General features: G+C 52.8%; 6 protein-coding genes across 6 annotated transcripts; 4 read left to right on the top strand and 2 right to left on the bottom strand.

The window, feature by feature from the left end:
- Positions 1 to 701: 701 nt before the first annotated feature.
- Positions 702 to 3,119, bottom strand: ColSpa_12536 (transcription factor gsfR2; the record flags this gene model as incomplete). Its single annotated transcript, XM_049278748.1, has 2 exons — positions 702 to 2,459; positions 2,514 to 3,119. 2 exons carry the CDS (start codon positions 3,117 to 3,119, stop codon positions 702 to 704), a joined length of 2,364 nt encoding a protein of 787 aa, XP_049134705.1.
- A 1,084-nt stretch (positions 3,120 to 4,203) lies between these two features.
- On the top strand, positions 4,204 to 4,495 carry ColSpa_12535 (proteasome subunit alpha type-3; the record flags this gene model as incomplete). The annotated part of the gene is made up of 2 exons (XM_049278747.1): positions 4,204 to 4,227; positions 4,307 to 4,495. The coding sequence occupies 2 exons, from the start codon at positions 4,204 to 4,206 to the stop codon at positions 4,493 to 4,495; spliced, it is 213 nt and encodes a 70-aa protein (XP_049134704.1).
- Positions 4,496 to 4,533: 38 nt separating this feature from the next.
- ColSpa_12534 (putative proteasome subunit alpha type-6) lies at positions 4,534 to 5,149 on the top strand (the record flags this gene model as incomplete). Its single annotated transcript, XM_049278746.1, has 2 exons — positions 4,534 to 4,966; positions 5,022 to 5,149. 2 exons carry the CDS (start codon positions 4,534 to 4,536, stop codon positions 5,147 to 5,149), a joined length of 561 nt encoding a protein of 186 aa, XP_049134703.1.
- Positions 5,150 to 5,493: 344 nt separating this feature from the next.
- ColSpa_12533 (diacylglycerol pyrophosphate phosphatase 1) lies at positions 5,494 to 6,344 on the bottom strand (the record flags this gene model as incomplete). The annotated part of the gene is made up of 2 exons (XM_049278745.1): positions 5,494 to 6,194; positions 6,251 to 6,344. 2 exons carry the CDS (start codon positions 6,342 to 6,344, stop codon positions 5,494 to 5,496), a joined length of 795 nt encoding a protein of 264 aa, XP_049134702.1.
- Positions 6,345 to 7,110: 766 nt separating this feature from the next.
- Positions 7,111 to 8,829, top strand: ColSpa_12532 (pre-mRNA-splicing factor dre4; the record flags this gene model as incomplete). Its single annotated transcript, XM_049278744.1, has 1 exon — positions 7,111 to 8,829. The coding sequence occupies one exon, from the start codon at positions 7,111 to 7,113 to the stop codon at positions 8,827 to 8,829; it is 1,719 nt and encodes a 572-aa protein (XP_049134701.1).
- Positions 8,830 to 9,865: 1,036 nt separating this feature from the next.
- Positions 9,866 to 10,674, top strand: ColSpa_12531 (cytochrome b561 and DOMON domain-containing protein; the record flags this gene model as incomplete). Its single annotated transcript, XM_049278743.1, has 2 exons — positions 9,866 to 10,207; positions 10,264 to 10,674. The coding sequence occupies 2 exons, from the start codon at positions 9,866 to 9,868 to the stop codon at positions 10,672 to 10,674; spliced, it is 753 nt and encodes a 250-aa protein (XP_049134700.1).
- Positions 10,675 to 14,277: the final 3,603 nt, after the last annotated feature.

The following is a 14,277-nucleotide window of genomic DNA, read 5'->3' as shown; positions in this document are numbered from 1 at the left end:
GGGTCGAGTAGGGTGACATGCCGGGCTGTTGACTCGCAATAGCTTAGAGCTGGAGATGACCGAGATGAGATCTTCACATAACACCTACGTCCTTCAAGGGTCTTTTACGAGCAGAGGAGAATTCGTTGCCGTTGTAAGTATAGGACATTCTGGTCAACCATACATCGCCACGGGCGAGAGTTATCATGAGGCAAACACACAGCTTAATACCGGATTCCGAAAAACTTTGAGTTGACTTTGGCTGGCCCAAGTTGCAGCATTGACATACCGTAGCTTGCGATCATGCGAATAGGAATTCGTCTTTGAACATTCACCTCTCACCATACTAGGTATTTGCATGCTCGAGGGGTATTGTTCGTAAAATACTGTTCGATTGTGCTCGATTCCGATACAGCTAAACAATTAACTCCATAGTAAATCCCATTGAGCAATGGCCAAATCCCTCTTGTGAGGGAGCGGTATCTCCGTCTCTCAGTCCCATGACCTTGTGAAAAATGAAAAAACAAAATCCCAAGAACAGTTATGTGCCGCGAATCAGGGGCTATGTGCTTGATCAACCTCACTTCCATCCCCTCTTGCAATCCATGTAGATCATGCTGACGGCGCCACGCCCTGAGCACCTTGAGGAGGTGCAGGCGGAGGACCATCACCAGACTTACCGGCGACTGACGGCTGCTTCTCCAACAGTTGACTAAGATACGTCAGATCATCCCTTGCCCGTGGATCCTTCTCCAGGATGCCCGAATAACCTCCCATTCCGTCCGTGACATTTGATAGGCTTGTGGCAGGAGGAACTTCACCGTGGGACTGTTAATCAACGGACCCAACACCTCCTGTGCAAGGGCGTGACCCTGTTGCTGACGTTGTTGCTTCTCAACCTCAGGGCCGCGATTACTTATGTAGCCTGCAGGAGGCTGATTCGGCGGCACAACCTGGTGTGCTCCTTGTATCGGGTGCTCCTGCGGTGCGTGGCCGTTACCGGCAGGTGTCTGACCCGGCTGCTGAAAGGGCCCCTGAGCAACAGTCGGCGAGAATGCTGGTCCAGATATCGAAGGATGTCTTGGAGGGAAACCCGCCTGTGTAGGAGTTGGCGTGCTGGCGACGGGTGATTGGGAGACAGCACCGCCGAGCTGAGGCTGCCTTGGACTATTTCGATAGACAAAGACAGCCAGAAGCATCGGCTCCGTCCTCTTCTGAGGTACGAGGTTGTCGGAAAAGTTGAGCATGAACTCGGGTACGTTGCCCTCTCCAGGAAGAACGGGAACGAGATATGTGTCCCTCACATTGCCAACGCCCTTGTCGCCGACAACGGCATATCGCTTCTTGGAGACGAAGTAGTCGAAAAGCGATTGAAACTCGCGACGGGAGCCTTCGGAGGCTGGGGATACTGCCACGACGACAATATCGGTCTGGTCAGCGTACCGCAAGCCGCATAGATATTCTATAGCCTTCTGTTCGTCGATGCGCCCTGCTACCATGAGTCTCTTCGGAATCAGACTAGTCCAAGGCAACCCAATCGTGTTAGATAGGTTAGCCCCGCCGACGAACTTGGCTGAGGCCTGGAAGTCGGCAATCGAGCTCATAACCAGATGACCGCGCCAAACCACGTCCGGATCAGTCTCGTCTGTGGGCGAATAGGGCGGGGAATCCGTCTCTTCTTGAAGAAGCCTGTCCACATCGTGGTCTACGCCCGGTCCGTGAATTGGCGCTGATGGCCGGCGGTTGTGGGCGCTCGTCGGCGACTTGACAGTTGCATACACCTTGTTGATATCAAAGTCGGGATGCTTGGGCGAGTGACGAGCTCCATGGGTATCGATATGCAATCCAGAGTGGGCTGAGAGCTCGGCCGAGTTGTCGTAGTTTGATTCTCCTCCCTCTCGGCCACCGGGTCGTCGAATGAAGGTTCGCCCATCGTCAGTTTGTTGGAAAGAATCGTTCTCAACAATCTCCTCGCCCTTATGCGTTCTGCGAACACGAGGGCCGTCCTCAGTGATCAGGATGGACTGCTTCTCCGAGATAGCCTTCAGCTGGGCATTGGCCTCCTGTCTCTCCTTGGTGGCCAGCTCGTCAGCGGTCATGGTAGCCAGCATTGGCGGCGAAAGAGTGCGCTTCAGTAGTCGCTTGGTCAGATCGCCGTTCATCCTCATGTTTGCGTACAAGATCCTTGCTTGCGTAGCATACTGGCTCCGGTCCGGATGTGCATCGTGAACTGCCCGTTCGATCTCAAGAGCAAGACGCTCCGCTTTCGCCGCGACAGTGGTGTCCTTCGGAAGAGTGATGCTCTTGTCCTTGACGGCGGTAGTGAGGATACCAGCAATCGCCTTTTGCAGAAGCTGGGCAGGGCCCTTGCGATCTTCCTGAAGATCCGTAACCTTCGCATCCAGGTCGGCCGGTGCGGTGTAGCTGACGACAGGAGAGGCTTCAGGCTCTGATACTTTGCGCTGTTTGGGCGCTGGTGTCTGGAGAAGCTTTGTCAGTGATAGTCATTACACGAATTGGGGACGAGGTCTTACTTTGACGTCCTTCTCGAGGGTGTCTTCCCTTGTCTTGCGCTTGCCTGTGGCCACTTTGGAGGCTCCATCCTTCTTGTCCTTTTTCTCCTTGGTCTCCGAGGGAGCTGGCGAGTCTTCGGCCTTGTTGCTTCGCGTATCTTGCGACAACTCCTCCTTGGGATCGCTGGCGCGCTTCCCCCCCCTGCCACCCTTCTTCTTTTTCTTCTTCTTTTCGTTCTGTTCCTCCTCGTAGACCTTGCGGCGCGTTTCCCACGGACGCTCGCCCAGCGCCATGGCGGACAGGAGCTCTTTGTGATCTTGAGGAGCACATTGTTCGCAGTAGTAGTTCTTAGGAAGGTCTTCCGTGAAGACACTCATACCCATGCAAACGTTGTGCTGCCATGCTGTGCACTTGTCGCAAGCAATCCAAGGCTCTTCCGAGTCGCCGTCCTGTTCCGTGGCGCCGCAGACGCAACGAATGATTTCTTCCTCAGGCTCCTCCTCTTGCTTCTTCTTTCTGCCTCGTTTTTTGGGCGGTTCGATCGGTTGGTCGTCGAAGGCTTTGGTGTGTTGGCCCTTGGTCGCGCGTACCGAACGGCGCGGTTCCGGCTCTCCTGCGCGAACCATGTTGGTCAGATCTTGCTAAAGGATAATGCAGTTGTGTGTATATGGTTTCAGGGAAAGAAAGCAGCAGCACTTGGCTAGCTGCGGGGCAGTGCGACGGTGGTTGCGACACTTACCAGACATGCTTGGTTGCTTTGTTGGCGGGCGGGCGGGAAGATGTCAAACGTCTCCCTTTGGTGGGCAGGAGCGCGGGAACGTGTACCTTGGGGGAGGTATGGGTTCTAGATGTCGATACAGGAAGGTGATGTCTTCTCTCTCTTTCTCTCAGACATGCATTGGTTTTTTACGGCAGAGCAAAAAAAAAAAAAAGAGACTAAGATATGTGACCCATCCAGTACGCGCGCGACGCAGACTCGATGCGAAGAGTGCAGACTACGCGGGTTCCTCCCAAATTGTCCGTCCCAGCAATCCCCAGCACTAGTCGGAATGGAAGCGATCGCGCAACGTGGTTTGCGCCAGCGGGAACAGTGTCGAAAGAGATTGAAGCGGCGTTCGCGTGCCGCTTTTTGGTTGTGTGGGAGAGAGTAAAAGGTAGCTTGCGCAAGGTGGAGGTGATGCGAGTGGGCTGCGGTGCGGTGCTCTGCGATAAAACGGCGCGAGGTTGGAGGGAAAATGCCGAACCGCCTCCACTTGCTGTTATGTAAGCTTGGGAAACCGCTATCTTGGGCCTCGCGCTCGGTGAACGGCGCACGGTTGATGGGAGGCGGGGGATCTCATGTTGTGGCCTTGGTGCCTGGACTGTCGGTGAGTCTCAAGCAGGCAAGCAGAACGATGAGGTAAACATCGACGGAGCTAAGGCGCTTCCGGCAAAAGCTCGGGCCAACACCTTGCATCTTCCTTACCTCAGCCCCGGCTGCTGTCCTGCTCTCCTAGGCTGGCTGGAGCAGGCGCAACGAGCTAACGCGTGCATCGATTGCCTGGAGCTTCAACAAGCTGCACCCCAAAGTTACAGCCTTCCCTGCAATCGCCAAATAAACCATCCCGCCGCACCGCACACCTCTCTCTCCTGTCGGCTTTGAAACCCCGACATCACCACCGCAATCGACCCATCAGATCAAGCTAGTCGACGTTCGATTGCCCGCCCGTCATGTCTCGCAGATACGATTCCCGCGTAAGGCCCCTCCCCGCTCTTCCCTTGCTCTGCATCCCGCTCCCGCCTGGCAAGGTACCAAGCTCACACCCCATGCTAGACAACAATCTTCTCGCCTGAGGGCCGTCTCTACCAGGTTGAATATGCTCTTGAGGCTATCTCCCACGCTGGAACTGCGATCGGTATCCTTGCCAAAGACGGCATCGTCCTGGCCGCAGAGCGAAAGGTGACGTCGAAGCTGTTGGAGCAGGACACCTCGGCCGAGAAGCTGTACATCGTCAATGAGTAGGTGTCTATATTTTCTGCCAACCAGTGTACAATTCTGACATGGTTCCCTTCAGCAATATGCTTGCTGCTGTCGCAGGTATGACGGCCGACGCCAACATTCTCATCAACTACGCCCGCCAGGCTGCCCAAAGATATCTCCTCACCTACAACGAAGACATCCCATGCGAGCAACTCGTCCGACGACTGTGCGATCTGAAGCAGGGCTACACACAACACGGAGGTCTGAGACCCTTCGGTGTCTCCTTCATCTACGCCGGCTGGGATCCCCGCAGGCAGTTCCAGCTCTACCAGAGCAACCCTTCGGGCAACTACGGCGGTTGGAAGGCGACGGCTGTCGGTGCGAACAGAGCCAGCGCGGAGAGCTTGTTGAAGCAGGACTACAAGGAGGATTGCACTCTGAAGGAGGCTTGCGGCATGGCAGTCAAGGTCCTGAGTAAGACCATGGATTCAACGAAGCTGAGCGCAGAGAAGCGTACGTTGTCCAACAGACAGAACTGTTTTAGAATTGCGCTAACTGATTATCACAGTCGAGTTCGCCACGGTCGGCCAGACGAGCGACGGCAAGATCTACCACAGACTCTGGACCGCAGAGGAGATCAAGGAGCTCCTCAAGGAACACGACCTGGCGAAGGACGAGTCCACGGAGGACAAATAATGGCATGGATGAAATCAAAAACATAGATGGGGCGTGATGACTGCCCTCAACCCTGATGTACCAATAGAATTGATGCCCCAAATTTCCAAGCCCTTTGACCCCCAACCCCAGGCAGGCTGCTGCCAAGATGCAAATGCGAAGCCGTGGTATCCTAGACAGTAATGTGAAATGTATTGCGAAATGAGAAGAACAGGTAGAGAAATCAACGGTTGTAAATGTTGTGATACAAGGCAGGAACATGGAAGCACGAAGCAATGCGGCAACTAGTCTTACAGAGGTGAATGGATGTGTCGGTGGCTGAATCTGTTGCATTCAGACTCTATGAAGGACCCTATTCTCGGTGATTAGTGTCTCTGGCTACTTAGCTGGGTCATCTCATAGCCTACGTCGGTTCGCGAGTCCCCAGCTTCCTCTTCATCTCGTAGTCGATTCCAGCCAGTCTTCGGGTCTGACCCCGGATAAGGGTGAGGCTCGTGGCATTCCCTGGCGGTCAATTTGGGCCAATGTCGTCGGTAACTCCAGTACGCAACAAGATACCCTAACAGCGACCCTACGCAGACGTCGTACACATCGTGTCTATAGTCCTCGCAGCGACTGATGGCAATCAATGCGGCCCCAAGTAGTGGCAGGAGGCAAATAAGTGCTCTGCTAAGGTCACGGCCTCCACTGTTGTGTCGGAAAATGTGCAGCTGTCCGGCAAAGAAGAGGCTCAAGAAGCCAAGACCGGAGAAGGAGAAGGACGAGTGGCCAGAGGGAAAAGACCGCCATCCATCGTGGAGAAGGTGATGGCCCGTCTCGGTGCATACGTCGATAGTGACAAGGACGTCGGGCTTGGTGCCGGCGGCTGGTTTGCATCGGGCCAACAGGTCGGGTCGCGGACGACCGACTGCGTTTTTGATGAGATCTGTAATGAAACTGGTCATGATGATTGCGATGGCGAAGGACAGATATGTGACCTCATGTTTGTGAGGCGACGCTTTAGTCACAACGTTGTAAGCAACAAGGATTCCCAGTGGTACGAAGAGAGCATAAACGAAGTTCATATCTGGAGCGTATGTCAGCCTCATTTCACTGTTTTGGAAGCTGGTCAGCTCAACTCACAGACAGGCACACGCTCAACTTCCGCATGAGGGTATGAGATGTGTAGATCATTGATAAAGAACATTCGGTGGAAGGGTTCGATGAAAGCCAGCATCTACGGAGCCAGATCAATACTTCGAGTGTGAACAATATATGATGAATGAGAAACTCACCGTCATCCATCCTGCAAGGAGGATCACGAACCCCAGATAGTCTGGCGCATGGGTCCTCTACAGATAGATTTCTCGTCAGATCGCCTCACGGCCCCGTCACATGAGATGAACAAGAGCTACGTTACCTTCCAGAACCTGGAGAGCGCGGATGCAAACGCATTCCCACTCGAACTACCGTCTCGGCGACTGGGCGCCATTATGAGCAGTCACCGTCTACGAGCCGCACGAAAGGCTCTCTGGAACATGGGACAGCTTGTTGCTGCGGCGATTGGAGCTACGGGCGCTGCAGTATATGTTCTTGCCAAGCTGTCGACGTGGAGTATTGGCCAATGTCAAAAGCAAAAAGGGAGCGAGGAAGGGAAAATAGGTTCGAAAACAGGCGGCAAAGACTATCGGTTGTCACTTGATCAATGTGCAGATCCCCCGACCAATTGTCCCTAGTTCGAACTAGAGTACAGCTTTCAAGGGGTCGTACTTGGTGTATGTGGCGTTTTGATTGGGAGACTCGTGTTCACGAGCTGCTGCAGCGATTGCCGCAAGACGGCACTCTGGGGGAAGCTACTCCGTTATCTTCTTATCAAGTACCCGAAGTTTCTCCAGGCTGGTTTGACCCGTCGAAGCTGCTCACCTCCAAAAATCAACAATTCGTTTTCTTGCAATCTCGACATCACGATCGGCGGATATTACGATTGCGCCGACTTGCCCAGCATGCTGAGGTCGACCTACAAGCCATCCGCAAATACTGCGGCCCCTCCACCGCTTCTTCCTGGATGGACGGAGCACGACGCGCCAAATGGCCACAAATATTACTACAACGCCGAGACCAAGGAATCGACATACAAGAGACCGAGTGCGCCCGACGTCACTGCTGCCCGCGGGCCTGCGCCCGGGGCTGCCTCGACAAGCTTCTTTCAGTACCAAACCATTCCCCAGCTGTCCGACCCGAACGTTGCGAATGCATATCTGGCACAGTACAACGCGCAAAACCAACCGCCAGCGCAGCGAGGAGGCTTCGGCCATGGAGGCAGGGGAGGCAGAGACGGACGCCCACGTCCCGAGCCTATAGACAAGCCCAGGTCAAAAGCCCCGATACCCGGATGCGAACCTTGGATTCTCGTCGACACCAAATATGGGCGTCGCTTCGTCTACAACCCCGAGAAGAATGCCAGCTACTGGCGCATTCCAGACAAGCTGAAAGCCGGTATTTTGGAGCTCGACCAAGCCAGGATTCGCGCGAAGGCCGGCATCAAGAGTGCCCCGACAGAAGAAGAAGGGAAGGATAGCACGCCCACAGCTCAACCGAGGCCCCAGCAAGAGGCTCCAGTGGCTCCAACGTATGACGACAATGACGACAGCTCAGAGTACGAGGAGGTCGAGGTCACGGACGATGAGGCTGAGGGCGAAGATGGCGAGGACGGGCACACTTCCAAGCGTCAGCGCACAGAAGATGCAGCCGATGACGCTCCGGTGGAGTTCAGCGAAGCAGACATTGCATTCCAGCTCCAAGCGATGGGTGAAGCATACGGGCTCGACCCCGGAGAATACGACGACGGACATATGGACGAGTGGCCAGAAGGCGCGGAAGGGGTAGAGTTTTCACAGGATGACGCCGCCGCACTCTTTAGGGACCTGCTCGACGACTTCAACGTCAACCCATACAGCACCTGGGATAAGCTGATTGAGGACGGACAGATCATCGAGGATCCGAGATACACGTTGCTCAACACCATGAAAGCACGAAAGGAGACCTGGCAAGAATGGTCAAAGGACAAGATTAGAGAGCTGAAGGAACTTCGGGCCAAAGAAGAGAAGAAAGACCCCCGGATACCCTACATGACACTACTGCAGGAAAAAGCGTCGCCCAAACTCTTCTGGCAAGAGTTCAAGAGGAAATATCGGAAGGAACCAGCCATGACGGATCCCTACGTCAAGGACAAGGACCGTGAGAAGTGGTACCGGGAGCACATCAACCGTTTAAAGATGCCCCAAACAGCGCTCAAGTCTGATCTCGCCACGCTTCTGAAGTCACTCCCACTCTCTGCACTGAACACTAAGACGAGCCTATCACGCCTACCACCGCAGCTGCTGGTTGACATCAGATACATCTCACTGCCACCACAGGTGAGAGACCCTATGATTGAGGCGTACATCCAGACCCTGGGACCGCCGCCTGAGGGTGAGGCCAGCGAAGGGGAGGACGAGGCGACTCGCAAGGCTAGGGAGGCCAGAGAGCGGAGAGAGAAGGCGTTGCGGGAGCATGAGGATAAGGTTGCGGAGCAAAAAAGAAGACAACAGCGAAGCCTCGAGATGGGCCGAGCCAGGCTGCGGGAGGGAGAGCGCGAGATTGAGCAAGCGATGCAGGTCGGCAAGCGTGGACTGCAAAGCCAGCTGGCGAGCGCCCAGAAAAAGGATCAACCTGATGCATAAGTAGCTGTGTGGCTGGAGCAGAAAAAGAAAGAAAGCAGCCAGAACTATTCACGCAAACACCAGACGGCGTATTTTCAAAATCAACGTCAACGTTTCCTTCTCTTGTGATAGGGCCGCCCCGCCATAAGCGTGCCTTGGCACTAACAACGCAGTCGAGTCCGTCGAACGTCCCGCCTCACCGACTCCTGCAGGAACCGGGTTTCAAGCAAGAACACAAGACTGTTTTTCTCACATGTGTGTACCAACCAAGCCTTCCATTACATCAACTTTGACTCGAGCCCCATCAAACGTGTCATGCGAGCCAGTGCCCCCCAAGACACCGCAGACCACTTGTTCTTGCGAAATCCTTGTTGTGCCTAAGTATTGAAACCACCGTCCCACCATCTCAGACCTAGAAGCGCATCCCCGTGATGGCCGCGATGACTCTATTCGAAAGATTCGTTGAATGAAACTATCAGACTTCCTCACAGCCACAAATCCAACGGTGTTCCCTGCATCCCCACGTATGATGTCGGTTGAGCAGGAACACTGCTCTAACGAACAGTTCGGATTGAACGTCCTTATTGCTGTCTAAGTTTCCCTGTACAGCGCGCTAGATGACACCATCCAGCGCGTTCGTGTTCGTGCGTCAAAGATCGCCTGAAAATCGGCGGCCCGCCCATTGGCTCGTCGGCCACGTCGGTCACTTCGGTCTTGGAGCGCTGACCGTGCCGCACATCCCCAAGCGCACTCCGTCGACAGAGTGAGACCAGCGCAAATGTCATGTTATCATGTTATTTAGTGTCTTATATGACAGCCGCTGTCATTCCCTGGCCCGCGACCTCGCTCGCTCTCTAGCCTGAGCTTTCCTTCTGTCAGTTTTGGCAGGTTCATCGACGAGACCCCGAACCCTTAATTTCCAACGAGAAGAGACAGGACAGTGACACTATGGGTGCGACAACACTTACACTATTCGGCCTTGCGGCCTTCGGTACGACTTCTCATTCCCGCCATCACCTAGATGGTCTAAACTAACGAAATTTTAGCCTCGATAGTCATGGCGCAGCAGTTCCCGGGAAATTTCCCCGGCAATGGAAATGGTAACGGCAACGGGTTCGGCAATGGCAACGGCGGCAACGGATTCGGAGGCAATTTCAACGGCTTCGTCGATTTCAACATCCAAGAGGCAATGCACACGCGGAGGATCCATGGCATCCTCGGGACCATCGCATTCGTCATCGTCTTTCCCATCGGCTCCATCGCCATGAGAATCATCCCTGGTCGCTTCTCCTGGCTTCTTCATGCTCTGATCCAGATGGCTGGCTTTGTTCTGTACATAGCTGCCGCTGCGTTGGGTATCAAGTTAACCCAGGAGGTTAGGTTTGGCGGCACAAGTCTGGTGAGTTTTCCATCGCTTTGTATAACTTTTGCGACCTGCCTGTTGACAATTAGCAGTACGAAATTAGCACCATCAACTTCCACCCCATCATCGGCCTTGTCATCCTCGCCATTTTCTTCTTCCAGCCCATCTTCGGCTACATCCACCACGTGCAGTTCAAGAAGTATGGCGTCCGACAGATCTGGTCGCACATCCACCTCATCATTGGCCGCCTCCTCATTCCCCTGGGTATCATCAACGGCGGTCTGGGGCTCTACATCTCCAACTCGCCTAAGGAATTCAAAATCGCCTACGCCATCCTCGCTGCCGTTTTCGGAATTGCCTGGATTTTTGTTGCCGTAATCAGCGAGAGCCGTCGTGGTCGCCAGCCTGCGGTTGTGGTTGTGGAGGAGCACAAGCTCGCGAGGCGGTCTCGCGGACGCCAGAGTGGGAGCCGTGGATCTTCCGTGTCGGACCCGAAGCTTTGAGTCAAAGGCCAAGTCTTTGATATGATTGACGATGTTGAAAACGACTATTACAGATTTGCCTCGCGGATTCGAGACCATTACTCACTACTTTAAGTGGAGTTTCTTTCATAATCATGGTTCATAATCATGGTTGCATGAGGACAATGTTGGGTGGCTGGTAAAGAGCTCAGTGGCTGTTTCGGCTGTCGCAAGTTACATTTTGAGTTGTATAACAAACATTTTTTGGATGTAGTAGTACTACCGTGATGAAAGCTTTTATGACATTGGAACAAACATTTATTGGTCGTCCGAACCATGGTATCTCAAATGTGAAACGCACCTATGCCTTTGACTTTGAGATGGCAGTAGTCACAACTTGATGCCTCGATGGCAACGCTTGTTCCGATAGTATAATAAAATAGTTATGGATTCACTAACACGTAGCATCCATGTTAAGAAATCATAACGAGCAGTAAGCTCAGAACGAACCGTGCTATATACCGTTTCCAAGTACAACGTGAAGCTGGATTCTTTTAAAAAGCAAAGGAAAAGAAAACCCCCACCTCAAAAGGTATTTTTGAGTTATCTCAGTTTATTATTAAATTTCCTTTTCTTTCAATACCAATCTTTGATCTCGCGGTTTAGGTCTGGCTGCTTGTCTTACCTAACCGCTAGTTTGAAAATACTAAAACCTGTCTAGAAAGTCATTGCAGCCTTGCCACCTCACACCGCACGAATAGTCCACAGCTGAAGGGATGCGTTGGCTCAACCCTCTTTAATACATCGCGTTCGCATCTTCCCAACAACATTGGCTTCATTGAATCCGGCTTAGCGTCTTCTAGTATATGATAGAGAGACGAGTTTTCCGGTTGGCTGCTGAGCTGAACCAGTGAAGGCTGTTACGGTCAAAACGGCGGGAACTAAAGTTCGACCGCCATAACAGCTGATGCGGTCCCCGCGAAGTCCACATTTCTAGGGCAAACACCAGGACTGGGATGATGGAAGACATAGAGAGAAATTTTAGGACTTGTTGCTTTGCAGTGTCTCTTACAACCGTGTTGCAAACAATCGTGACCACTGTATAACTTGGCGGTTCCTGATTGCCACAGTCCAGGCCTGAACGAACGGAAACAGGCAGCCTAGAGAAGTCGAGACTGCGCCTTAAGAATCAAGGTTCGCTCTATTTCGGCGGTAAATGACCCACTACGAAGCTGTTGCAACAGAGATACCATATCTAAGATGTGTCTGAAGATGCACTAAGCCACGTATGATTTCAACTGCGTGTATAAAAGATTGAGGATGAGATTTCCAGGGACAAGATGAAATTCGGCGGGATCTTCTCGACAAGGTGGTCGCTTTGAGCCATCCCTGTTCTTCTTGACACCACAGTCGGTAATTTATCGTTTTAAGATTGATGAAAAGACTTGGCAGCCTTCTCGAATACTGTAGGTCGAGTTCGTTTTCCCCCAAATTACAGACTTTGAAAGGCTGGTTGTATTACTGCGAAGACGAGCATGGGGAGCGCTGCGTTGGGAAACGCTTCCATTCAAGCGAGTAAATTCCGATGGGACGATGCAGGGATGAGAAGATCTGAGCACTGGTTGATCCAAGACGATATGTTCCTTGGCTATTGGATGCTCCATTAGCATTGTCGAGCTACGCAAGCCGGTTTTCTTTTTGGCTCTGAGCTATCTGTGGGCCGGGGGCAGACCAGAATTTAAGGACATCTAACTCGAAATGAACATCAAGGACACCCTCCAGACGGCTGGGAGCTTGGCAGCGGTTCTTTTTTCGTAGATACTTGTCGAAAAGATAACCTCGTGCATCGACCTTGGTAGATCCTACGTCTGGGTCGAGTTTGCATCAATCGGGTCGATATAATCATAATGCCTGCTCGAATTGCCGCAGTGGACAAAACATACCAGTCAGCCGCTTTCACCACAGCTGCAGCATTCGAGAACCAACTTGGCCTGGGTCTTCCTGGATACGGTGGTCAGCCAAGGGTCCCCATGTTCTCGGCCTCGAGGCCACCTCGGCATCCCGAGGTTGAAGGGCGTGGTATCAAATTCAGTGGAGTGGCGGATTTAGTCTACTATGTTTTGTGGAAGAGATGTTGGATTTTCAGGAGCTTGTTCTATCCAACAGACACCTGTTCATCACCAAAAATCAAGTGGACTTTGGATGCCGTAAACAATCCGGATATGTGGTTTCCTGGGTATAGGGAACGGTCATTCTATCCATCAACAATCGGCTTCTATGTCGGCGAAGCACCCCAACTTAAAGATTACCGCAACTGGGCATGATATTATAACACGGCAGCTACCCCTCTGATCAGACATTTTGGATGATTTTGCAGGTGTAGGCAAGGTGTTGAGTAAAGTGTTGGGCACAGCACTGCCCTTTGATTTACCCGAAAATTATGCTGTTCAAACTCTGGTGTGGAGCTGCAGTAACACACTAGAGAGGAAAGGAGGTGGGCTACATAGCCTTAGTTGGAGCTGGGCATCGCCATTGAAGGCTATTGAGTACCACTGGCTCCATGGGCAGAGCCGGTCGTTGCACAACACTGAGCTTGTGGAAATAACTGGTCTTGCTGAGTTATACTTCCAAGATTCCGTCAAGAGTTCTGGAAGCTAGAAGTAGAGCAAAGATGAGAGGAGCACGAGTTGAGGGTCGCAAAGGTTGCAGGCCTCAATAGTTTGCCACCAATAGCACGCCAGCAAACGAGGAGACCCGCCGACTGGACATATGGTCTTATCTGGAAGACACGCTCTCACAATCCATGGACCATGATGGACCATCTAGCCCTTAGAAAGGAAGCATAGAGTATTGCCGTGTTCTTTCCGGGGTCCATTGACTTCAATACGCCCGTCGCGTCTATCGGGTTTAAGATTGTTAAGATCGAGGACGGTCAAAGACCGAAGGAAAAATTCGTCCATCTGGTGATCTGCAACGAAAATGGGGGGGGGGAGTGGGCGTCTTGGACCGGGCAAGTCGTGAATGGATACTGGCGCGAGAGGGTACTGACGGAAACCGAGGGCTTTTCGAATTCATCGTGATCTGCGGAGCCCTAGAGGCCAACTGCATAAGGAAAAGGCTCGCGTTCGGGTGTGAGTGGGACAAGACAGGGCGTCTGTTGTCATGGTGAAAAGGCTACCATGCCAGCTATTCGTTGCGAGACCGGTCGAGATAGGATCAATCTAGACTTACCGGTGGAAGGACTGTAACCCAAGAGTGGGAGGATGTTGTTCTCGGTCGAAAGAAAAAGACAAGTCCTGAGGTTCCGTCGCCACTTTTCGATGGCAAGCGAGGGGCAACTGTCGTGTCTGTCAACACCGTACGGGATAGGTAGTTGGAGAATCAAGGGTCGGATCAGGGATGTGGGAGCGACCCCTACATCCAAGTGGGTTAAGGAGGTTGAGGTTACACAAGAACAACTAGCAATAACGGCATTGCTAACACGTGATACCCTCGCCAATGCTAACGAGGGCAGTATTACCACAAGCGCAACATTGCCCGGCGGTACGGCACTTTCTCTTCGGAATCGACCCCAATTAAGCGTGGATCGTCGATGGGGTTGGCTCATCACGACACGTGTGCCGCTTAGTCAATAAAGTTGTTGAA

This window comes from Colletotrichum spaethianum (assembly GCF_022836535.1).
Source record: "Colletotrichum spaethianum MAFF 239500 DNA, contig65, whole genome shotgun sequence".
In the NCBI taxonomy this organism is placed as follows: domain Eukaryota; kingdom Fungi; phylum Ascomycota; class Sordariomycetes; order Glomerellales; family Glomerellaceae; genus Colletotrichum; species Colletotrichum spaethianum.
The sequence above is the reverse complement of the archived record's forward strand: the minus strand, read 5'-3'. Positions and strand labels throughout refer to the sequence as shown.